The sequence below is a fragment of the Nicotiana tomentosiformis genome, chromosome 11 (genome assembly GCF_000390325.3).
Source record: "Nicotiana tomentosiformis chromosome 11, ASM39032v3, whole genome shotgun sequence".
In the NCBI taxonomy this organism is placed as follows: Eukaryota; Viridiplantae; Streptophyta; class Magnoliopsida; order Solanales; family Solanaceae; genus Nicotiana; species Nicotiana tomentosiformis.
Window position 1 is genome coordinate 2717979 of NC_090822.1, and position 17260 is coordinate 2735238.

General features: G+C 41.5%; 1 protein-coding gene across 1 annotated transcript; it reads right to left on the reverse strand.

Moving 5' to 3' along the window:
- Positions 1 to 1479: 1479 nt before the first annotated feature.
- LOC138900861 (uncharacterized) lies at positions 1480 to 8689 on the reverse strand. Its single transcript, XM_070188497.1, has 4 exons — positions 8602 to 8689; positions 8264 to 8407; positions 7836 to 8143; positions 1480 to 1572 (listed from the first exon to the last, which is right to left on the reverse strand). The coding sequence occupies exons 1-4, from the start codon at positions 8687 to 8689 to the stop codon at positions 1480 to 1482; spliced, it is 633 nt and encodes a 210-aa protein (XP_070044598.1).
- Positions 8690 to 17260: the final 8571 nt, after the last annotated feature.

Genomic DNA, 17260 nt, shown 5'->3' on the forward strand with positions numbered 1-17260 from the left:
AATCCAAATAAGGCTTGAATACACTGTTCATCAAATGCATGAACGATGTTGGGGCATTGGTTAGCCCAAAAGACATCACCAAGAACTCATAATGGCTGTATCGGGTCCTGAAGGCTGTCTTAAGAATATTCGAATCCCGAATCTTCAGCTGGTGATAACTGGACCTCAAATCAATCTTGGAAAACACCCTCGCTCCTTGAAGCTGGTCAAATAAATCATCAATACGTGGCAAAGAATACTTGTTCTTTACTGTGAACTTGTTCAACTGTCGGTAATCAATGCACATCCTCATGGAAACATCTTTCTTCTTTATAAATAGAACCAGTGCACCCCAAGGTGACACACTAGGCCGAATAAACCCCTTATCAAGGAGTTCCTGAAGTTGTTCCTTCAACTCCTTCAACTCCGCCGGTGCCATACGATACGGTGGAGTAGAAATGGGTTGAGTACCCGGCACCAAAGCAATACCAAAGTTAATATCCCAGTCAGGCGGCATGCCCGGAAGGTCTGCAGGAAACACATCCAAAAAATCACGCACCACCGGAACAGAATCAATGGCAGGAGTCTCTGCACTAACATCCCTCACAAAAGCCAAATAGGATAGACATCCCTTCTCAACCATACGCTGAGCCTTCAAGTACGAAATAACCCTACTAGGTACATGGTTTATAGAACCGCTCCATTTAACCCTCAAAAATTCCGGCATCGCCAATGTCACGGTTTGCGTGACAATCTAGAACAGCATGACATGGATATAACCAATGCATACCCAATATTACATCAAAGTCAACCATACTGAGCAGCAAAAGGTCTACTCGGGTCTCTAGACCCCCAATAGTCACCACACATGACCGATATACGCGGTCCACAATAATAGTATCACCCACATGAGTAGATACATAAACAGATAAAACTAAAGACTCACGGGTCATATCCAAACAATGAGCAAAGTATGAGGAAACATATGAATAAGTGGAATCCGGGTCAAATAATACAGAGGCATCTCTGTGGCAAACTGAGACAATACATGTAATCACAACATCTGAAGCAATAGCATCTGGTCCAGCAGGAAGAGCATAGAAACGGGCCTGGCCATCCCCCTGATCTACCTCCCTCTCTCGAGAGACCCCTAGCTGACTGGGCTCCTCCCCTAGCTGACTAGCTCCTCTGCAGAGCGGAACCTCCCACTAGACGGGGACACTCTCTCCTCAGGTGACCAAACTCCCCACACTCATAGCAGCACCCCAATGCTGGTGTTGGGGACTAAAGGGAGCCCCGAGCACCAGGATGGCTAGCAGAATGACCCGGTATAGATGAACTCTGGCCCGATGGAGCACGTGAAGAACTCTCCACTGGTAGTGCACTGAATAATGCTTGGCCCTGCTGATGACTGTGAGAACCATGGCCAGATGATGCACCACGGTGAAATGGCCAAGCTGGCTGAGCCTCTCTGAAATGACGACCTCTACCGTTCTGGAACTAACCCCCAGAAAGTGCATCGCTGAATCCACCCTGACCACGAGGCCTCTTGGCCTCCCTCTCAACCCTCTCCTGACCACGAACCATCACAATCTGCCGAGAAATGTAGACAACCTCATCAAAGGTAGCACCTGACACCCTCTCTCTGGTCTTGAGCAACTGTAGCTGATAACTGAGACCATCAATAAACCTCGTGATCCTCTCCCTATCTATGGGAACCAACCAGATAGCATGACAGGCCAATTCCTCTACTATATGAAGGGGAGTATTAACCATTTGTAAGACAGGTTGCTCTCGCATAAAAAGGCCATCATAACTCTCTCTCTCTTTAACTTATACTCTCTTGTTCATCATCCTGCTTTATTTTTAATTGCTTTGGTATCAATCAGTTCGAGGGGACCCTAGCTTGATGGTTGAATTCCATTTCAACACTGGTTTGCTTTACTTTATAGCTCATTTTTGTTATTAACATATTTATCAATTGGTATTAAGTCAAATCACATGTCCTTAGAACCATATTATAAGTTTAATTGTTATCCAATTTTAAGGATAAACTATCACGACCAAAACCTAATATGTCGTGATGGCGCCTATCGATGGTACTAGGCAAACCGACTTTCCCAAAATACTCCGGTAATTCAATAAAAAGGTAGTTTAAAACTTTTTCATATCAAGAATTTTCATAAAAACCAAATTTGAACTCAATATAGAATCAAAATGCGGAACTAGCCCCAAACATCGGGGTGTCACTAAGTCATGAGCATGTAGATAACCAAACTAATACAACTAGTGTCTAAGAATAAATACAAGACCGAAAGACATGTAGAAGGAGAGACAAGGTCCTGCCGACGCCGGCAGCTACCTAGTAGTCTCCGGTACTTGATCGTGTCCGAACTCAACAACCTTCGTGATCAAACACGCTTGGATCTGCACATGAAGTGCAGGGTGTAGCATGAGTACAACCACCTTATCAAGTAACAGAAATAAATAAGGAACTGAGATAATAAATACGAGTTACACATAATATAGTTCTCTTTAGAAAGGAATTTAGGCATGCTTTCAAACCGGTATTTTAAAAATCAAAACGTTTAAGCTCATACGAAACAGTATAAGTCCTTCAAAACATCAGAACAGAAATGATTAGCAACAATGTGCATCAATAAATAAAAGCAATACACAGCCTCACATGGGCTACTATCACTCGTCTATTTCGACAGCTCAATCGCTCGGCTCTCAGCCTCAATACTCACACTCAAGGTACCTGCACTCACTGGGGTGTGTACAGACTCCAGAGGGGCTCCTACAGCCCAAGCGCTATATTTTTGTGGCATGCAGCCCGACCCAATATCGCTGCGGCGTGCAGCCCGATCCAATATCATGGTCCGAAGGCTCTTTGCGGCATGCAACCCTATCCATCATTTACTGCGGCGCACAGCCCGATCCAACATATGTCACACAGCTCTCAACCCGGCAATCAGGCCCTATATCAGTCACTAACCTTTATAGCCTCACAATTATCACAACAACATCCCAAACAAGGATTATAGCAAGTACAAATCAAAACATGGGAGAGAGCAGGGACAAAATGCATAATCAAACAATGACTGAGTACAAGACAGCAATTTAACGGTCAATGCAACAAGTTCACGATCACTACGGGTCCCAACAGGGTTTCCATATAACCTAAGCATGGTTTCTAACATGTAAAACACTCAATAACTCGAAAACAAGAGTGAACAGGTAATAACAAAGGTGTATTTGACTTTACAATCTACCGGGACGGAACAAGTCTCAATCCCTCTCTGTGCATGCTCACACATCCATCACCCAATGTGTGTGTCACCTCTAAATAACAACATCATATGAGTTTCTCGGGGTTTTATACCCTCAATACCAGATTTAAAACTGTTACTTACCTCAAAGCAAAAATCCTACTCTGCGATGCCCTTACCTCTCAAACCGGCCTCCAAATATCCCGAATCTAGACACAAACAATACAATACAATCCATATATGCTAATGGAATGAATTCCACAAGGAAAACTACCAATTCAGACCAAAAACCTAAAATTGGCTCAAACCCGGCCCTCCGTGCCCACGACTCAGAATTGGAAAAAATCACAAATTACGAACACCCATTCACTCACGAGTCCAACCATACTAGTTTCACTCAAATCCGACTTCGAATCGACATTCAAATCCCAAAAATTCATTTTATGAAGTTTCTACAGTTTTTCCCAAATTTCCACCTCAAAGTACTAATCAGATGATGATATCATTGATATATTCATGTATATTAACCAAATTCGAGTTAGAACCACTTACCCCGATGAATTTCTTGAAAACCCATGAAAAATCGCCACAAACCGAGCTCCCTAGGTCCAAACTGTGAAATAATACCCCAAACCCCATTTATATAGTGCACCCTCTAAACTCCCACTTCACAGTCCGCGAAATTCCAAGCGCGACCGCGCCTCCCAAGTCTTGCGGCCGCGAAATTCTGCTGCGGTCCGCAAAATTCTTAGTGGTTGCACTGCCAGGCTTTAGTATTTTGGCCATAACTTTCTCTACATATGTCCAAATGATAACTTTCTGGAAACTAGACACGAAGGTCTACAACTTTCGTTTTTGAATTCTCTCACAATTCCTTATAGATCGAAAGATATAGGCTTCCGAAGTTGGACCAGCAGATCTGCAGAACTTTTCCCCGGAGTGCGACCGCGGCAGAATTATGTGGTCCGCAAAATTCCAAGTGTGGCCGCAAAATTCTGCTAAGGTCCGCGAAATTCCAAGTACGAGAACTATACCTGAGTTCTGGAAATGCCCGGACTCGCTCAAAATTCACCCCGAAATACACCCGAGGCTCCCGGGACCTCAACCAAACATACCAACCAATCCTACAACACCATACGAACTTAGTCGAACCTTCAAATTACTCAAAACAACATCAAAACACCAAATTACCCTCGGATTCAAGCCTAAGAACTTCTAAACTTACAAATTCGACAACCGATGTCGAAACCAACCAAACAACGTCCGAATGACCTCAAATTTTTCACACACATCACAAATGACACTACGAACCTACTCCAACTTCCGGAATTGTATTATGACCCCGATATCAAAATTTTCCACTGCCGGCCAAAATCGCCGAATTTCCAACTTTCGCCAATTCAAGCCTAATTCTACCACGGGCCTCCAAATTACATTCCAGATGCGCTCCTAAGTCCAAAATTACCTAACGAAGCTAATGGAACCATAAAATCCACATCCAAGGTCGTTTACTCATAAGTCAACATCTGGTTGACTTTTCCAACTTAAACTTCTAAATAAGAGACTAAGTGTCTCATTCCACTCCGAAACCACTCCGGACTCTAACCAACTAACCCGATATAACATAATATAGCTGAATAATACAAAAAGAAGTTGAAATAGGGAAAACGGGGCTATAACTCTTGAAACGACCATCCAGGTCATTACATCCTCCCCCTTTTAAATAATCGTTCGTCCTCAAATGGGTCTAGAAACATACTTGGAGTCTCAAATAAGTGTGGATATCTGCTCTGCATCTCCCGCTCGGTCTCCCAGGTGGCCTCCTCCACAGGCTGACCTCTCCACTGCACCTTCACCGAAGCTACATCCTTTGACCTCAACTTCCGAATCTGCCGATCCAAAATGGCCACCTGCTCCACATCATAAGTCATATCACCCTCCAACTGAACTGTGCTGAAGTCCAAATCATGGGATGAATCGCCAACATACTTTCGGAGCATGGAAATATAAAACACTGGATGCACACTCGACAAGCTGGGTGGCAAGGCAAGCTTATAAGCTGCTTCCCCTATCCTCTGAAGCACCTCAAAAGGCCCAATGAACCGGGGGCTCAACTTGCCCCTCTTCCCAAACCTCATAACACCCTTCATGGGTAATACCTTCAGCAAAACCTTCTCCCCAACCATAAAAGACAAATCACGGACCTTCCTGTCCGCGAGCTCTTCTTCCTAGACTGCGCCATGTGAAGCCGCTCCTGAATCAATTTCGCCTTCTCCAACGCATCCCGGACCAAGTCTGTACCCAAGAGCCTAGCCTCACCCAGCTCAAAACATCCTACAAGAGACCTACACCTCCTCCCATATAAAGCCTCGTACGGAGCCATCTGAATACTCGACTGGTAACTGTTGTTATATGCAAACTCCGCGAGCAGCAAGAACTGGTCCCATGAAGCCCCGAAGTCAATGACACAAGCGCGTAACATGTCTTTCAATATCTGAATAGTGCGCTCAGACTGTCTGTCCGTTTGAGGGTGAAAAGTTGTGCTCAACTCAACCTGAGTACCCAACTCTCGCTGCACTGTCCTTCAAAACTGCGATGTAAACTGAGTGCCCCTATCTGAAATGATGGAAACTTGGACACCATGCAGGAGAACAATCTCTCGGATGTAAATCTCAGCTAACCGCTCTGAAGTGTAATAAGTACTAACAGGAATGAAGTGCGCGGACTTGTCAGCCGGTCCACAATAACTCATATAGCATCGAACTTCCTCGAAGTCCGTGGGAGCCCAACTATGAAGTCCATGGTGATCCGTTTCCACTTCCACTCTGGGATCTCTAATCTCTGAAGCAAGCCATCTGGTCTCTAATGCTCATACTTTACCTGCTGACAGTTGAGACACCGAGCTACAAACCCAACTATATCTTTTTTCATCTGCCTCCACCAATAGTGCTACCTCAAATCCTAGTACATGTTCGCGGCACCCGGATGGATGGAATACCGCGAGTTGTGGGCCTCCTCAAGAATCAACTCCTTTAGCCCATCTACATTAGGCACACATATCCGGCCCTGCATCCTCAACATGCCGTCATCACCAATGGTCACATCCCTAGCATCCCCTCGCCGAACCCTGTCCTAAAGAACGAGCAGGTGGGGGTCATCACACTGACGCTCCCTGATACGGTCATATAGAGAAGACCTGGAAACCACACAAGCCAATACGCGACTCGGCTCCGAAATATCCAATCTGACAAGCTGGCCCACTAAGGCCTGAACATCCAATGCCAAGGGTCTCTCTGCTACTAGAAGATATGCTAAACTCCCCAAACTCTCTGCCCAGCAACTCAAAGCATCAGCCACCACATTGGCCTTCCCCTGATGGTACAAAATAGTGATATCGTAGTCCTTAAAAAGCTCTAACCATCTCCGCTAACGCAAATTAAGATCCTTCTGTTTCAACAGATACTGCAAACTCCAATGATCAGTATAGATCTCACAATAAACCCTATACAAATAATGACGCCAAATCTTCAAGGCATGAACAATGGCTGCTAACTCAAGATCATGGACATGATAGTTCTTCTCATGGTTCTTCAACTGGCGCGAGGCATAGGCAATCACCCTACCCTCTTGCAGCAGAACACATCCAATACCTACCCTCGAGGCATCACAATACACAGTGTAAGAACCTGAAGCTGATGGCAGAACTAACACTTGAGCTGTGGTCAAAGCAGTCTTGAGCTTCCGAAAGCTCTCCTCACACTCATCCGACCACCTGAATGGAGCACCCTTTTGGGTCAATTTGGTCAAGGGTGATGCAATAGACGAGAAACTCCGAATGAACCGATGGTAATAACCAGCCAAATCGAGAAAGCTCTGAATCTCTGTAGCTGAGGATGATTTGGGCCAACTCGGAACCACCTCTATCTTCTTTGGATCAACCTGAATACCCTCACTGGAAACCATGTGCCCCAAGAATACTACTGAACCGAGCCAGAACTCACACTTGGAGAACTTTGCATAAAGCTTCTCCTCCCTCAATCTCTGTAATACAATCCTCAGATGTTAGGCATGCTTCTCCTGGCTACGAGAGTACACCAGGATATCATCAATGAATACAATAACGAATGAATCCAAATAAGGCTGGAATACACTGTTCATCAAATGCATGAACGTTGCTGGGGCATTGGTTAGCCCAAAAGACATCATCAAGAACTCATAATGGCCATATCAGGTCCTGAAGGCTGTCTTAAGAATATCTGAATCCCGAATCTTAACTTGGTGATAACCGGACCTCAAATCAATCTTGGAAAACACCCTCGCTCCCTGAAGCTGGTCAAATAAATCATCAATACGTGGCAAAGAATAGTTGTTCTTGACTGTGACCTTGTTCAACTGCCGGTAATCAATGCACATCCTCATGGAACCATCTTTCTTCTTTATAAATAGAACAAGTGCACCCCAAGGTGACACACTAGGCCGAATAAACCCCTTATCAAGGAGTTCCTGAAGTTGTTCCTTCAACTCCTTCAACTCCGCCGGTGCCATACGATACGGTGGAGTAGAAATGGGCTGAGTACCCGGCACCAAAGCAATACCAAAGTCAATATCCATGTCAGGCGGCATTCCCGGCAGGTCTGCAGGAAACACATTCGAAAAATCATGCACCACCGGAATAGAATCAATGGCAGGAGTCTCTGCACTAACATCCCTCACAAAAGCCAAATAGGATAGACATCCCTTCTCAACCATACGCTGAGCCTTCAAGTACAAAATCACCCTACTAGGTACATGGTCTATAGAATCTCTCCATTCAACCCTCAGAATTCCCGGCATTGCCAACGTCACGGTCTTTGCGTGACAATCTAGAACAGCATGACATGGAGATAACCAATCTATACCCAATATTACATCAAAGTCAACCATACGGAGCAGCAAAAGGTCCACTCAGGTTTCCAGACCCCCAATAGTCACCACACATGACCGATATACGCGGTCCACAATAATAGTATCACCCACAAGAGTAGATACATGAGCAGATAAAACTAAAGACTCAGGGGTCATATCCAGACAATGAGCAAAGTATGAGGAAACATATAAATAAGTGGAACCAGAGTCAAATAATATAGAAGCATCTCTGTGGCAAACTGAGACAATACCTGTAATCACAGCATCTGAAGAAATAGCATCTGGTCTGGAAGGAAGAGCATAGAAACGGGCCTGGCCACCCCCTGATCTGCCTCCCCTTCTCGGGAGACCCCTAGCTGACTGGGCTCCTCCCTTAGCTGACTGGATCCTCTGCGGAGCGAAACCTCCCACTAGACGGGGACACTCTCTCCTCAGGTAAACAAACTCCCCACACTCATAGCAGCACCCCAATGCTGTTGCTGGGGACTGAAGGGTGCCCGAGCACCAGGATGGCTAGCAGAAGGACCCGGCATAGACGAACTCTGACCCGAAGGAGAACGTGAAGAACTCTGCTCTAGTAGTGCACTGAATGATCGTTGGCACTGCTGATGACTATGAGAACCATGGCCAGATGATGCACCACGGTGAAATGGCCAAGCTGGCTGAGCCTGTCTGAAATGACAACCTCTACCGTGCTGGAACTGACCCCCAGAAGGTGCACGGCTGAATCCACCCTGACCACAAGGCCTCTTGGCCTCCCTCTCAACCATCTCCTGACCGCGAACCATCTCAATCTACCGAGAAATGTCGACAACCTCATCAAAGGTAGCACCCGACACCTTCTCTCTGGTCTTGAGCAGCTGTAGCTGATAACTGAGACCATCAATAAACCTCGTGGTCCTCTCCCTGTCTGTGGGAACCAACCAGATAGCATGACGAGCCAACTCCTAGAATCGCATCTCATACTGCATCACAGGCATATCACCCTAGCGAAGCAGCTCAAACTGTATGTGCAGCTCCTCTCTGTGGGACCGGGGTAGAAACTTCTCCAAAAAAACCACGGAGAACTGTTGTCAAATAAGGGTGTTGCGCCAACAGGCCTACGCCTCTCGTAAGTCTCCCACCATCTGAGTGCAGCCCCAAAAAACTGAAAGGTAGTTAATGAGACCCCACAAGTCTCTAGAATACCAGCTATACGGAGTATCCTCTGACACCTGTCCAAGAAGTCCTGAGCATCCTCTCTCTCTGTGCCACTGAAAGGTGGTGGCTGGAGTCTCCCAAACCTCTTCAACCTACGCCGATCATCCTCAAGCATAGTAGGAACCAAAATATCCTGAGCAGCTGCAACCGGCTGGGCTAGTGGTGCCCCTGGTGTCTGGAGTCCCTGAACAACCTGCTCGGGTGTACGAGCGATGGGAGTCTGAGTGCATGTGCCTCACCCTGCCTGAGAAGTGGTTGCAGCCGTCGAGATAGAGACTGCCTGGGCAAGGCCGGTACACGCTGTCAAAATCTGAGCTAGGGCCTCCTGGAGGCCTGAAATCACAATAGGCACAGGTGGTGCCTGAGCGGGTGCATCAACAATTGGAATCTGGTCCTGATATGGGACAACTGTTGGATCTGCAGGTACTACCCCAGTTGATGTGCGGGCTGCACCTCTGCCCCTACCGCAGCCTCTAACGCGACCTCGGCCTCTCGCGGCCCTGGCTGGTGGTACTGCTGGTTGTCCATCCTGCCCGGTAGTACGAGTCCTCACCATCTGTGAGAGAATGAAACAATAGATGTTTAGTTACCAGAATCATCAGATTCGCACGACAAGAATTCAAGAATGTGGAATTTTCCTAAAGGTTCTGCAGCCTCTCGAAGATAACTATAGAAGTCTCCGTACCGATCGGCAAGATTCTACTAAACCTGCTCATGACTCGTAAGCCCTATGTAACCTAGAGCTCTGATACTAATCTGTCATGACCCAAAACCTAACCTGTCGTTATGGCGCTTATCGATGGTACTAGGCAAGCCGACTTTCTCAAAATACTCCCGTAATTCAATAAAAAGGTAGTTTAAAACTTTTTCATATCAAGAATTTTCATAAAAACCAAAGTTGAACTCAATATAGAATCAAAATGCAGAACTAGCCCCAAACATCGGGGTGTCACTAAGTCATGAGCATCTAAATAACCAAACTAATACAACCAGTGTATAAGTATCAATACAAGACCGAAAGACATGTAGAAGGAGAGACAAGGTCTTGCGGACGCCGGCAGCTACCTCGTAGTCTCTAGTACTCGATCGTGTCTGAACTTAGCGACCTCCGTGATCAAACACGCCTGGATCTGCACATGAAGTGCAGTGTGTAGCATAAGTACAACCAACTCAGCAAGTAATAGAAATAAATAAGGAACTGAGAAAACAAAGCCGAGCTACACATAATACAGTTCTTTTTAGAAATTTCATTAAAGGAATTTCGGCATGCTTTCAAACCGGTATTTTCAAAATCAAAACGTTTAAACTCATGCGAAACAGTATAAGTCCTTCAAAACACCATAACAGAAATGACTAGCAATAATATGCAACAATAAATAAAAGCAATACACAGCCTCACAAGGGCTACTGTCACTCGTCTATCTCGACAGCTCAATCGCTCGGCTCTCAACCTCAATACTCACACTCAAGGTACCTGCGCTCATTGGGGGTGTGTACAGACTCCCGATCCAAGCACTGCTGAGGCGTGCAGCCCGATCTAATATATTGGCCTGAAGGCTTGATGCGGCGTGCAACCCGATCCAATATTTACTGTGGCGCACAACCCGATCCAACATATCTCACACAACTCTCAACCCGGCACTCATGCCCTATATCAGTCACTAGCCTTTCCAGCCTCACAATTATCACAACAACAACCCAAACAAGGACTATAGTAAGTACAAATCAAATCATGGGAGAGAGCCGGGACATAATGCATAATCAAACAATGACTGAGTACAAGATAGCAACTTAACGGTCAATGCAACAAGTTCACGATCACTACGGGTCCCAACAGGGTTTCCGTATAACCTAAGCATGATTTCTAACATATAAGACAGTCAATAACTCGAAAACAAGAGTGAACAGGTAATAACAAAGGTGTATTTGACTTTACAGTCTACCGGGATGAACCAAGTCTCAATCCCTCTGGGTGCATGCTCACGCGTCCGTCACCCAACGTGTGTGTCACCTCTAAATATCAACATCATATGAGTTTCTGGGGTTTCATACCCTCAAGACCAGATTTAAAACTGTTACTTACCTCAAACCAAGCAAAACTCCTACTCTGCGATGCCCTTGCCACTCAAATCGGCCTTCAAACGTCCCGAATCTAGCCACAAGCAATACAATACGATCAATATACGCTAATGGAATGAATTCCACAAGAAAAATTACCAATTCAGACCAAAAACCCAAAATTGGCTCAAACCCGGCCCCCGGGCCCCGGTCCCACGACTCAGAATCAGTTAAAAATCACAAATTACGAATACTCATTCACTCACGAGTCCAACCATACTAGTTTCACTCAAATTTGACTTCAAATCAACATTCAAATCCCAAAAATTCATTTTATGAAGTTTCTACAATTTTCCCAAAATTTTCACCTCAAAGTACTAATCAGATAATGAAATCATTGATATATTCATGTATATTAACCAAATTTGAGTTAGAATCACTTACCCCGATGAATTTCTTGAAAAACCCATGAAATATCGCCACAAATCGAGCTCCCTAGGTCCAAAATATAAAATAATACCCCTAAACCCCGTTTATATAGTGCACCCTCTGAACTTCCACTTCGCGGTCCACGAAATTCCAAGCGCGGTCGTGCCTCCCAAGTCCTGTGGCCGCGAAATTCTTGGTGGCTGCACTGCCAGACTTTAGTATTTTGGCCATAACTTTCTCTACAGATTTCCAAATGATGACTTCTTTATCTTTCTGGAAACTAGACACGAAGGGCTACAACTTACATTTTTGAATCATCTACAAATTCATTGTAGACAAACGATATAGGCTTCTGAAGTTGAACCAGCGGATCTGCAGAACTTTTCCCCGGAGTGCGATCGCGGCAGAATTATGCGGTCCGTGAAATTCCAAGCGCGGCCGCGAAATTCTGCTGAGGTCTGCGAAATTCAAAGCACGAGAATCATACCTGAGTTCCGGAAATGCCCAGACTTGCTCAAAACTCATCCCGAAACACACCCAAGGCCCCCGGGACCTCAACCAAACATACCAACCAATCCTAAAATACCATACGAGCTTAGTCGAACCTTCGAATCACTCAAAATAACATCAAAACACCAAATTACCCTCGGATTCAAGCCTAAGAATTTCTAAACTTATAAATTCGACAACCGATGCCGAAACCAACTAAACTATTTCTGAATGACCTCAAATTTTGCACACACATCACAAATGACACTACGAACCTACTCCAACTTCCGGAATTCCATTTCGACCCCGATATCAAAAAGTTTCACTGCCGACCGAAATCGCCAAATTTCCAACTTTCGCCAATTCAAGCCTAATTCTACCACGGTCCTCCAAATTACATTACGGACGCACTCCTAAGTCCAAAATCACCTAACGGAGCTAATGGAACCATAAAAATCTACATCCGAGATCGTTTATTCATAAGTCAACATTCGGTTGACTATTCCAACTTAAACTTCTAAATAAGAGACTAAGTGTCTCATTCCACTCCGAAACCACTCCGGACTCGAACTAACTAACCCGATATAACATAATATAGCTGAATAACACAAAAAATAGTAGAAATGGGAAAAACGAGGCTATAACTCTCGAAACGACCGGCTGGTCGTTACATAAACAGTAGCTAATTCCAGTTTTTTTATAGTGTTATTTTACCTAGTGCTTACACGTGGAAACTATCCAAAGAAATAGATAGATATCTTTATCGCATCAGAGCTCAAGGCGCGCGCCATCTTTGTAGTTGAAAACGTCGGCAAATTATATTGATTTTGAAAACCTAATTAGGTTGAACTGCTGAAATAAGGTTTCTTTGTTCTTGCTTAATTTCGTACGTGTACCTAGGTTCTTATATCTTGTGGTCTATTTGTGTGCATACATATACGAAAACGTGTGTAAAAAATGAAGAGGAAGGATATAGACGGATAGAGATGCATATTACGAGTAATGTCAAGTTTAACCACCACCAACAACAACAACAACAACCAATCCACTATAATCTCACAAAGATGCGGATTCAATTTTTAAATTTTATGAGTTCAACTTTTAGGTTTATAGCATTGAACATATTATAATCTTAAAGTTATGGGTTCATCTCTACTATTTATTATAATTTTAATAAATTTTTACACCTAAATTTATACTAGGCGCCGAAAGCTATGGTTCAATTGAACTTGTATATATAACGATACATCTGCCCCTGATCCCACGTAGTTGTATCTAACGAAGGTAGAGTATACTGCCTAATATCAAATTTAACCAATGAAAACTATTCACAATGGAAGTTCAATTGACTTCATGTAACAGATATTTTCAGAAGTCGCCACAGATTAGAACGCCTTCAGTATTTTCAACAACTATTTCTTTAACGGCTAAATTTCACTCCCTCCGTGTCATTTTATATTAACTTATTTGATTGGATACAAAATTTAAGAAATAAAAATAAAATTGTGAGCTTAAACATGTCATATTATTTGTACGGTTATAAAACTTTTAAAAATTGTGATGTAAACATATCATAACAATATTGTGCCTATAAAAACTTACTATTAAAGTATAATGATAAAGTTAAGTTAAATTATTCTTAAGTTTATAAATGAATTATTCTTTAAAAATAAATTAAAAATAAAATAAGTTCATATAAATTGAAGTGGAGAGAGTAACTATTATGATTGAAAGTTAACCTACTTTTTTGGGGGGGTTTTACTCGGTATCTGGTACCAACATTGAGGACCCCCAAATTCATATTATGTAAGAAACGCTCGTCACCAAGCTTTTTCTATATCCACAACTCGAACTTGGATCTAAGTTTTAAAAGTCTCATCTTATTCAAATTAAATTTGATGGGGCCGGGCATTGACTAACGGACTTGAGTCTAGGGTCCCCTCTTGTCTTTGTTTTGTTTGTCAATTTGGGCCATGTGCATTCAACTGATCAGATTGGCCCACTTACTGAGTGGGCCGGTACTCCTCGTTAACTTCTCCTTTAATTTTTGGAAAGAATTAACCCAAATAAACGCACATCTGATCTGTTAAACTAAAAATAACCGACGGTTATATAATATATATATAATTCGTGTATAATATATGAATAATTATGTATAATTAATGTATAATCTATATATACCGGTCAGAAAAAGTAAACATTAAATCTGACCGGCTATTTATGTACCAATCCCAATTTTTGTTAAGGTCCCTTAATTCTCTTTGCCATTTCGTTTTAGGTTTCCAAACTCTTTTAATTGGAAAATAAATCAAAATTTAACAATGTTAATTACTACAATGGTGACAACGATGATAATAACAGTCGTAACAATAATTATGCTGATGTTAATTAACAGTGGCAGAGCCAAAAATTTTATCAAGGAGATTCGACATATTAAACAGCGAACACATAAAAAATATAATATTTACTATTTACGCATAAAAATAATTTTAACTTTATATATACAACGTAATTTTTTCAACAAAGGGGGTTTGAAACCCCCTTCCACCCCTAGCTCTGCCCCTGGTGGCTGATGTAGCTCCTCCGCAATGGATTCATCCGGGATAAGCACTTTAAAGGCACAACATAATTTATTGTAGACCATTCTGAGCACATAATTTTAGAAGTTTAACAAATTCAGAATTAAGTAAAAATCGAATTCATTAAGTTTAAATCTTAAATTTGCATCTGTTAATAAGGTACAAGTAATTCAAGTGGATAAAGATGATGATTCAACAAAAATGAGCAACAAATAAAGATAAATAAAACAAAAACGAAAGCAAAATAACTATAAATGCAACTAAATTAAAAAATAAAGAAATAAATGAAGCTAAATATAGAATAAAATAAATAGACATGGATGAATAAAATTCGGACATTTACACATATCATCTAGTTCAAGACAGACAATAATTCTTTTATAAATGTTTTTTGAAAGTTATTTATCCTTTTTAACATCTCTAGCGTAAATATTGTTGTCTATTTCTAAAACTTTACTACTTGAGTATTTTATATGTCAATTGTCCCTTCACTTAAAAGTAACTAAAATAGACTTTTACTAATAGAATTTCAAGTTTATAAAATGAAAGTTCAAATCTATAAGGACCTCGTTGCAAATAAAGTATACTTTTCAAGAAGAATCGTTAGTGTTATCCTTTTTTATGACTTTTGGTAGATGAATTTTCCCACTTGTCAAAAAAGGTTTCATTTAAAGAATATTATAATGTTAATGCCTAAAATAATGTTTATCTTTCACAACTATAATGATGATAATGCTTTACCTTTCTTTACTTACCAACAATAAATCCAGGTGCTCAGATTACTCCTGTCATTAGTAATTAAAACATCTTTTAATTTTCCCCATAATATTATAAGTAAGAAAGTTTAATGTCGTGATTATAACAACCCACGAAAAATTTAATGTCGTGATTATAACAACCCACGTTTAACTTTTAACTAGTTCAGGGGCATTGTTATAGGGTCTTCATTGCTTTAAATACCACAAATGATCGACTAAACCTAATTTAATGTTGAACATGTAATTATTTGGACAGACAAATACCTCAAAACTCAAAACAGTATCATTACATCAATATCGTGGCTTCCCAAACATACCCTAGAAATTAAGATGCCTAAACAAAAATAATGTTATATTGAGAAGCATTTTTTGCGGGGTAGCCGTGTTGGTTGAGTAGTAGACTTCCTAAATTGAAGGTCTAGGGTTTGAGACTTGTATATTTTTTCGGTTGAGCCTGTCACACAGGACTTGTCTATTGCAGACTATATACTTCTTACATAGTCTGCGGGCTTTACGCAGGCACGAGATTTATCTTGTGTGCACCCAAAGGATAGCGGTTGTGGGTTTCATTTTTAAGAAAATATTATAATGAGAAGATTGTCCATGTATTTGTGTGATGAGAAACAAGGGGTTGTTTGGTTTAAAGATAAGTCATCCATATTAGTTATGCTGAGATTAGCTTTACTGAAATTTGTTATGGTATAATTAGTTATCTTGGTATTATTTCTTGTTAACTATTTGGTATGTTGTATTAACTCTGGATTGTCAATTTTACTGCTTTATCATATGATTACTATTACACTATCTGACAGATATAAGTTATCGCAATACTATTTATAATCCCAAAATAATTTATCTCAAAATTAGTAATCAAACAAAGGATAAGACGTACTAAATTTTTATCCCAAAATTATTTTTACTTACTATAATACCAAACAACCCTACAAATTGAGTACCACTTTCGTTTGGTTCAGTATTAAATTTATTCAAATAGTTACACTGTTACACAATTTGATGGCCTTTTTCTAGTCATCATTATTGAAACGACAATATAACATTGGAGAGAATTTTATACAAATTCACACATTGATATTCTTGATTTTCGAGCTGTGAAAAGTGAATGAAAACTCTTTACTGACTCATACATTCCCACATTGAAAGCACACACGACTAACTTTTTAAGAGAATTTGATTCTCTTAAAAGAAATTGGAATCAAAAGATGAAACACATTGCAACGGATATGGAAAAAGGTAATAAAAGTATTTGAAATTCTTACTTTTCTTTTGAATTAACTTAGAGGAAAGTCTCTTTTATTAGAGACCGTTTTACTACTAAAACAAGTCACTTAGGAGACAGATTATTTCAAAGAAGTTTTTATTCTCAGAACTCTGAATTTAAAAGTTAAGAATGAAGAATTTTCTGAACACTATAACTCGTTCGCAGAGGCAGAGGTTCATGGTGTTGCAAATTCACATCTTGATTTACTCCATAAAATACAAAATCGTGCACCATCTACAAGAATAATTCATATACAATTGACGTTTGAGCTAGGTGTCACAAGAATTTAACACAACAGAAAAATTAAAATAT

Bases quoted from the DNA above. Each gene is read 5' to 3' on its own strand.
- LOC138900861 (XM_070188497.1), bottom strand. From the start codon at position 8,689: ATGCCGGGTCCTTCTGCTAGCCATCCTGGTGCTCGGGCACCCTTCAGT. The intron at 8,144-8,263 runs GTGATACTATTA...TATTGGGTATAG, and splicing joins TCATGTATCTACTCTTGTGG to ATTGGTTATCTCCATGTCAT. The intron at 1,573-7,835 runs GTGCCGGGTACT...ATTTCTCGGCAG, and splicing joins TTGACTTTGGTATTGCTTTG to ATTGTGATGGTTCGTGGTCA.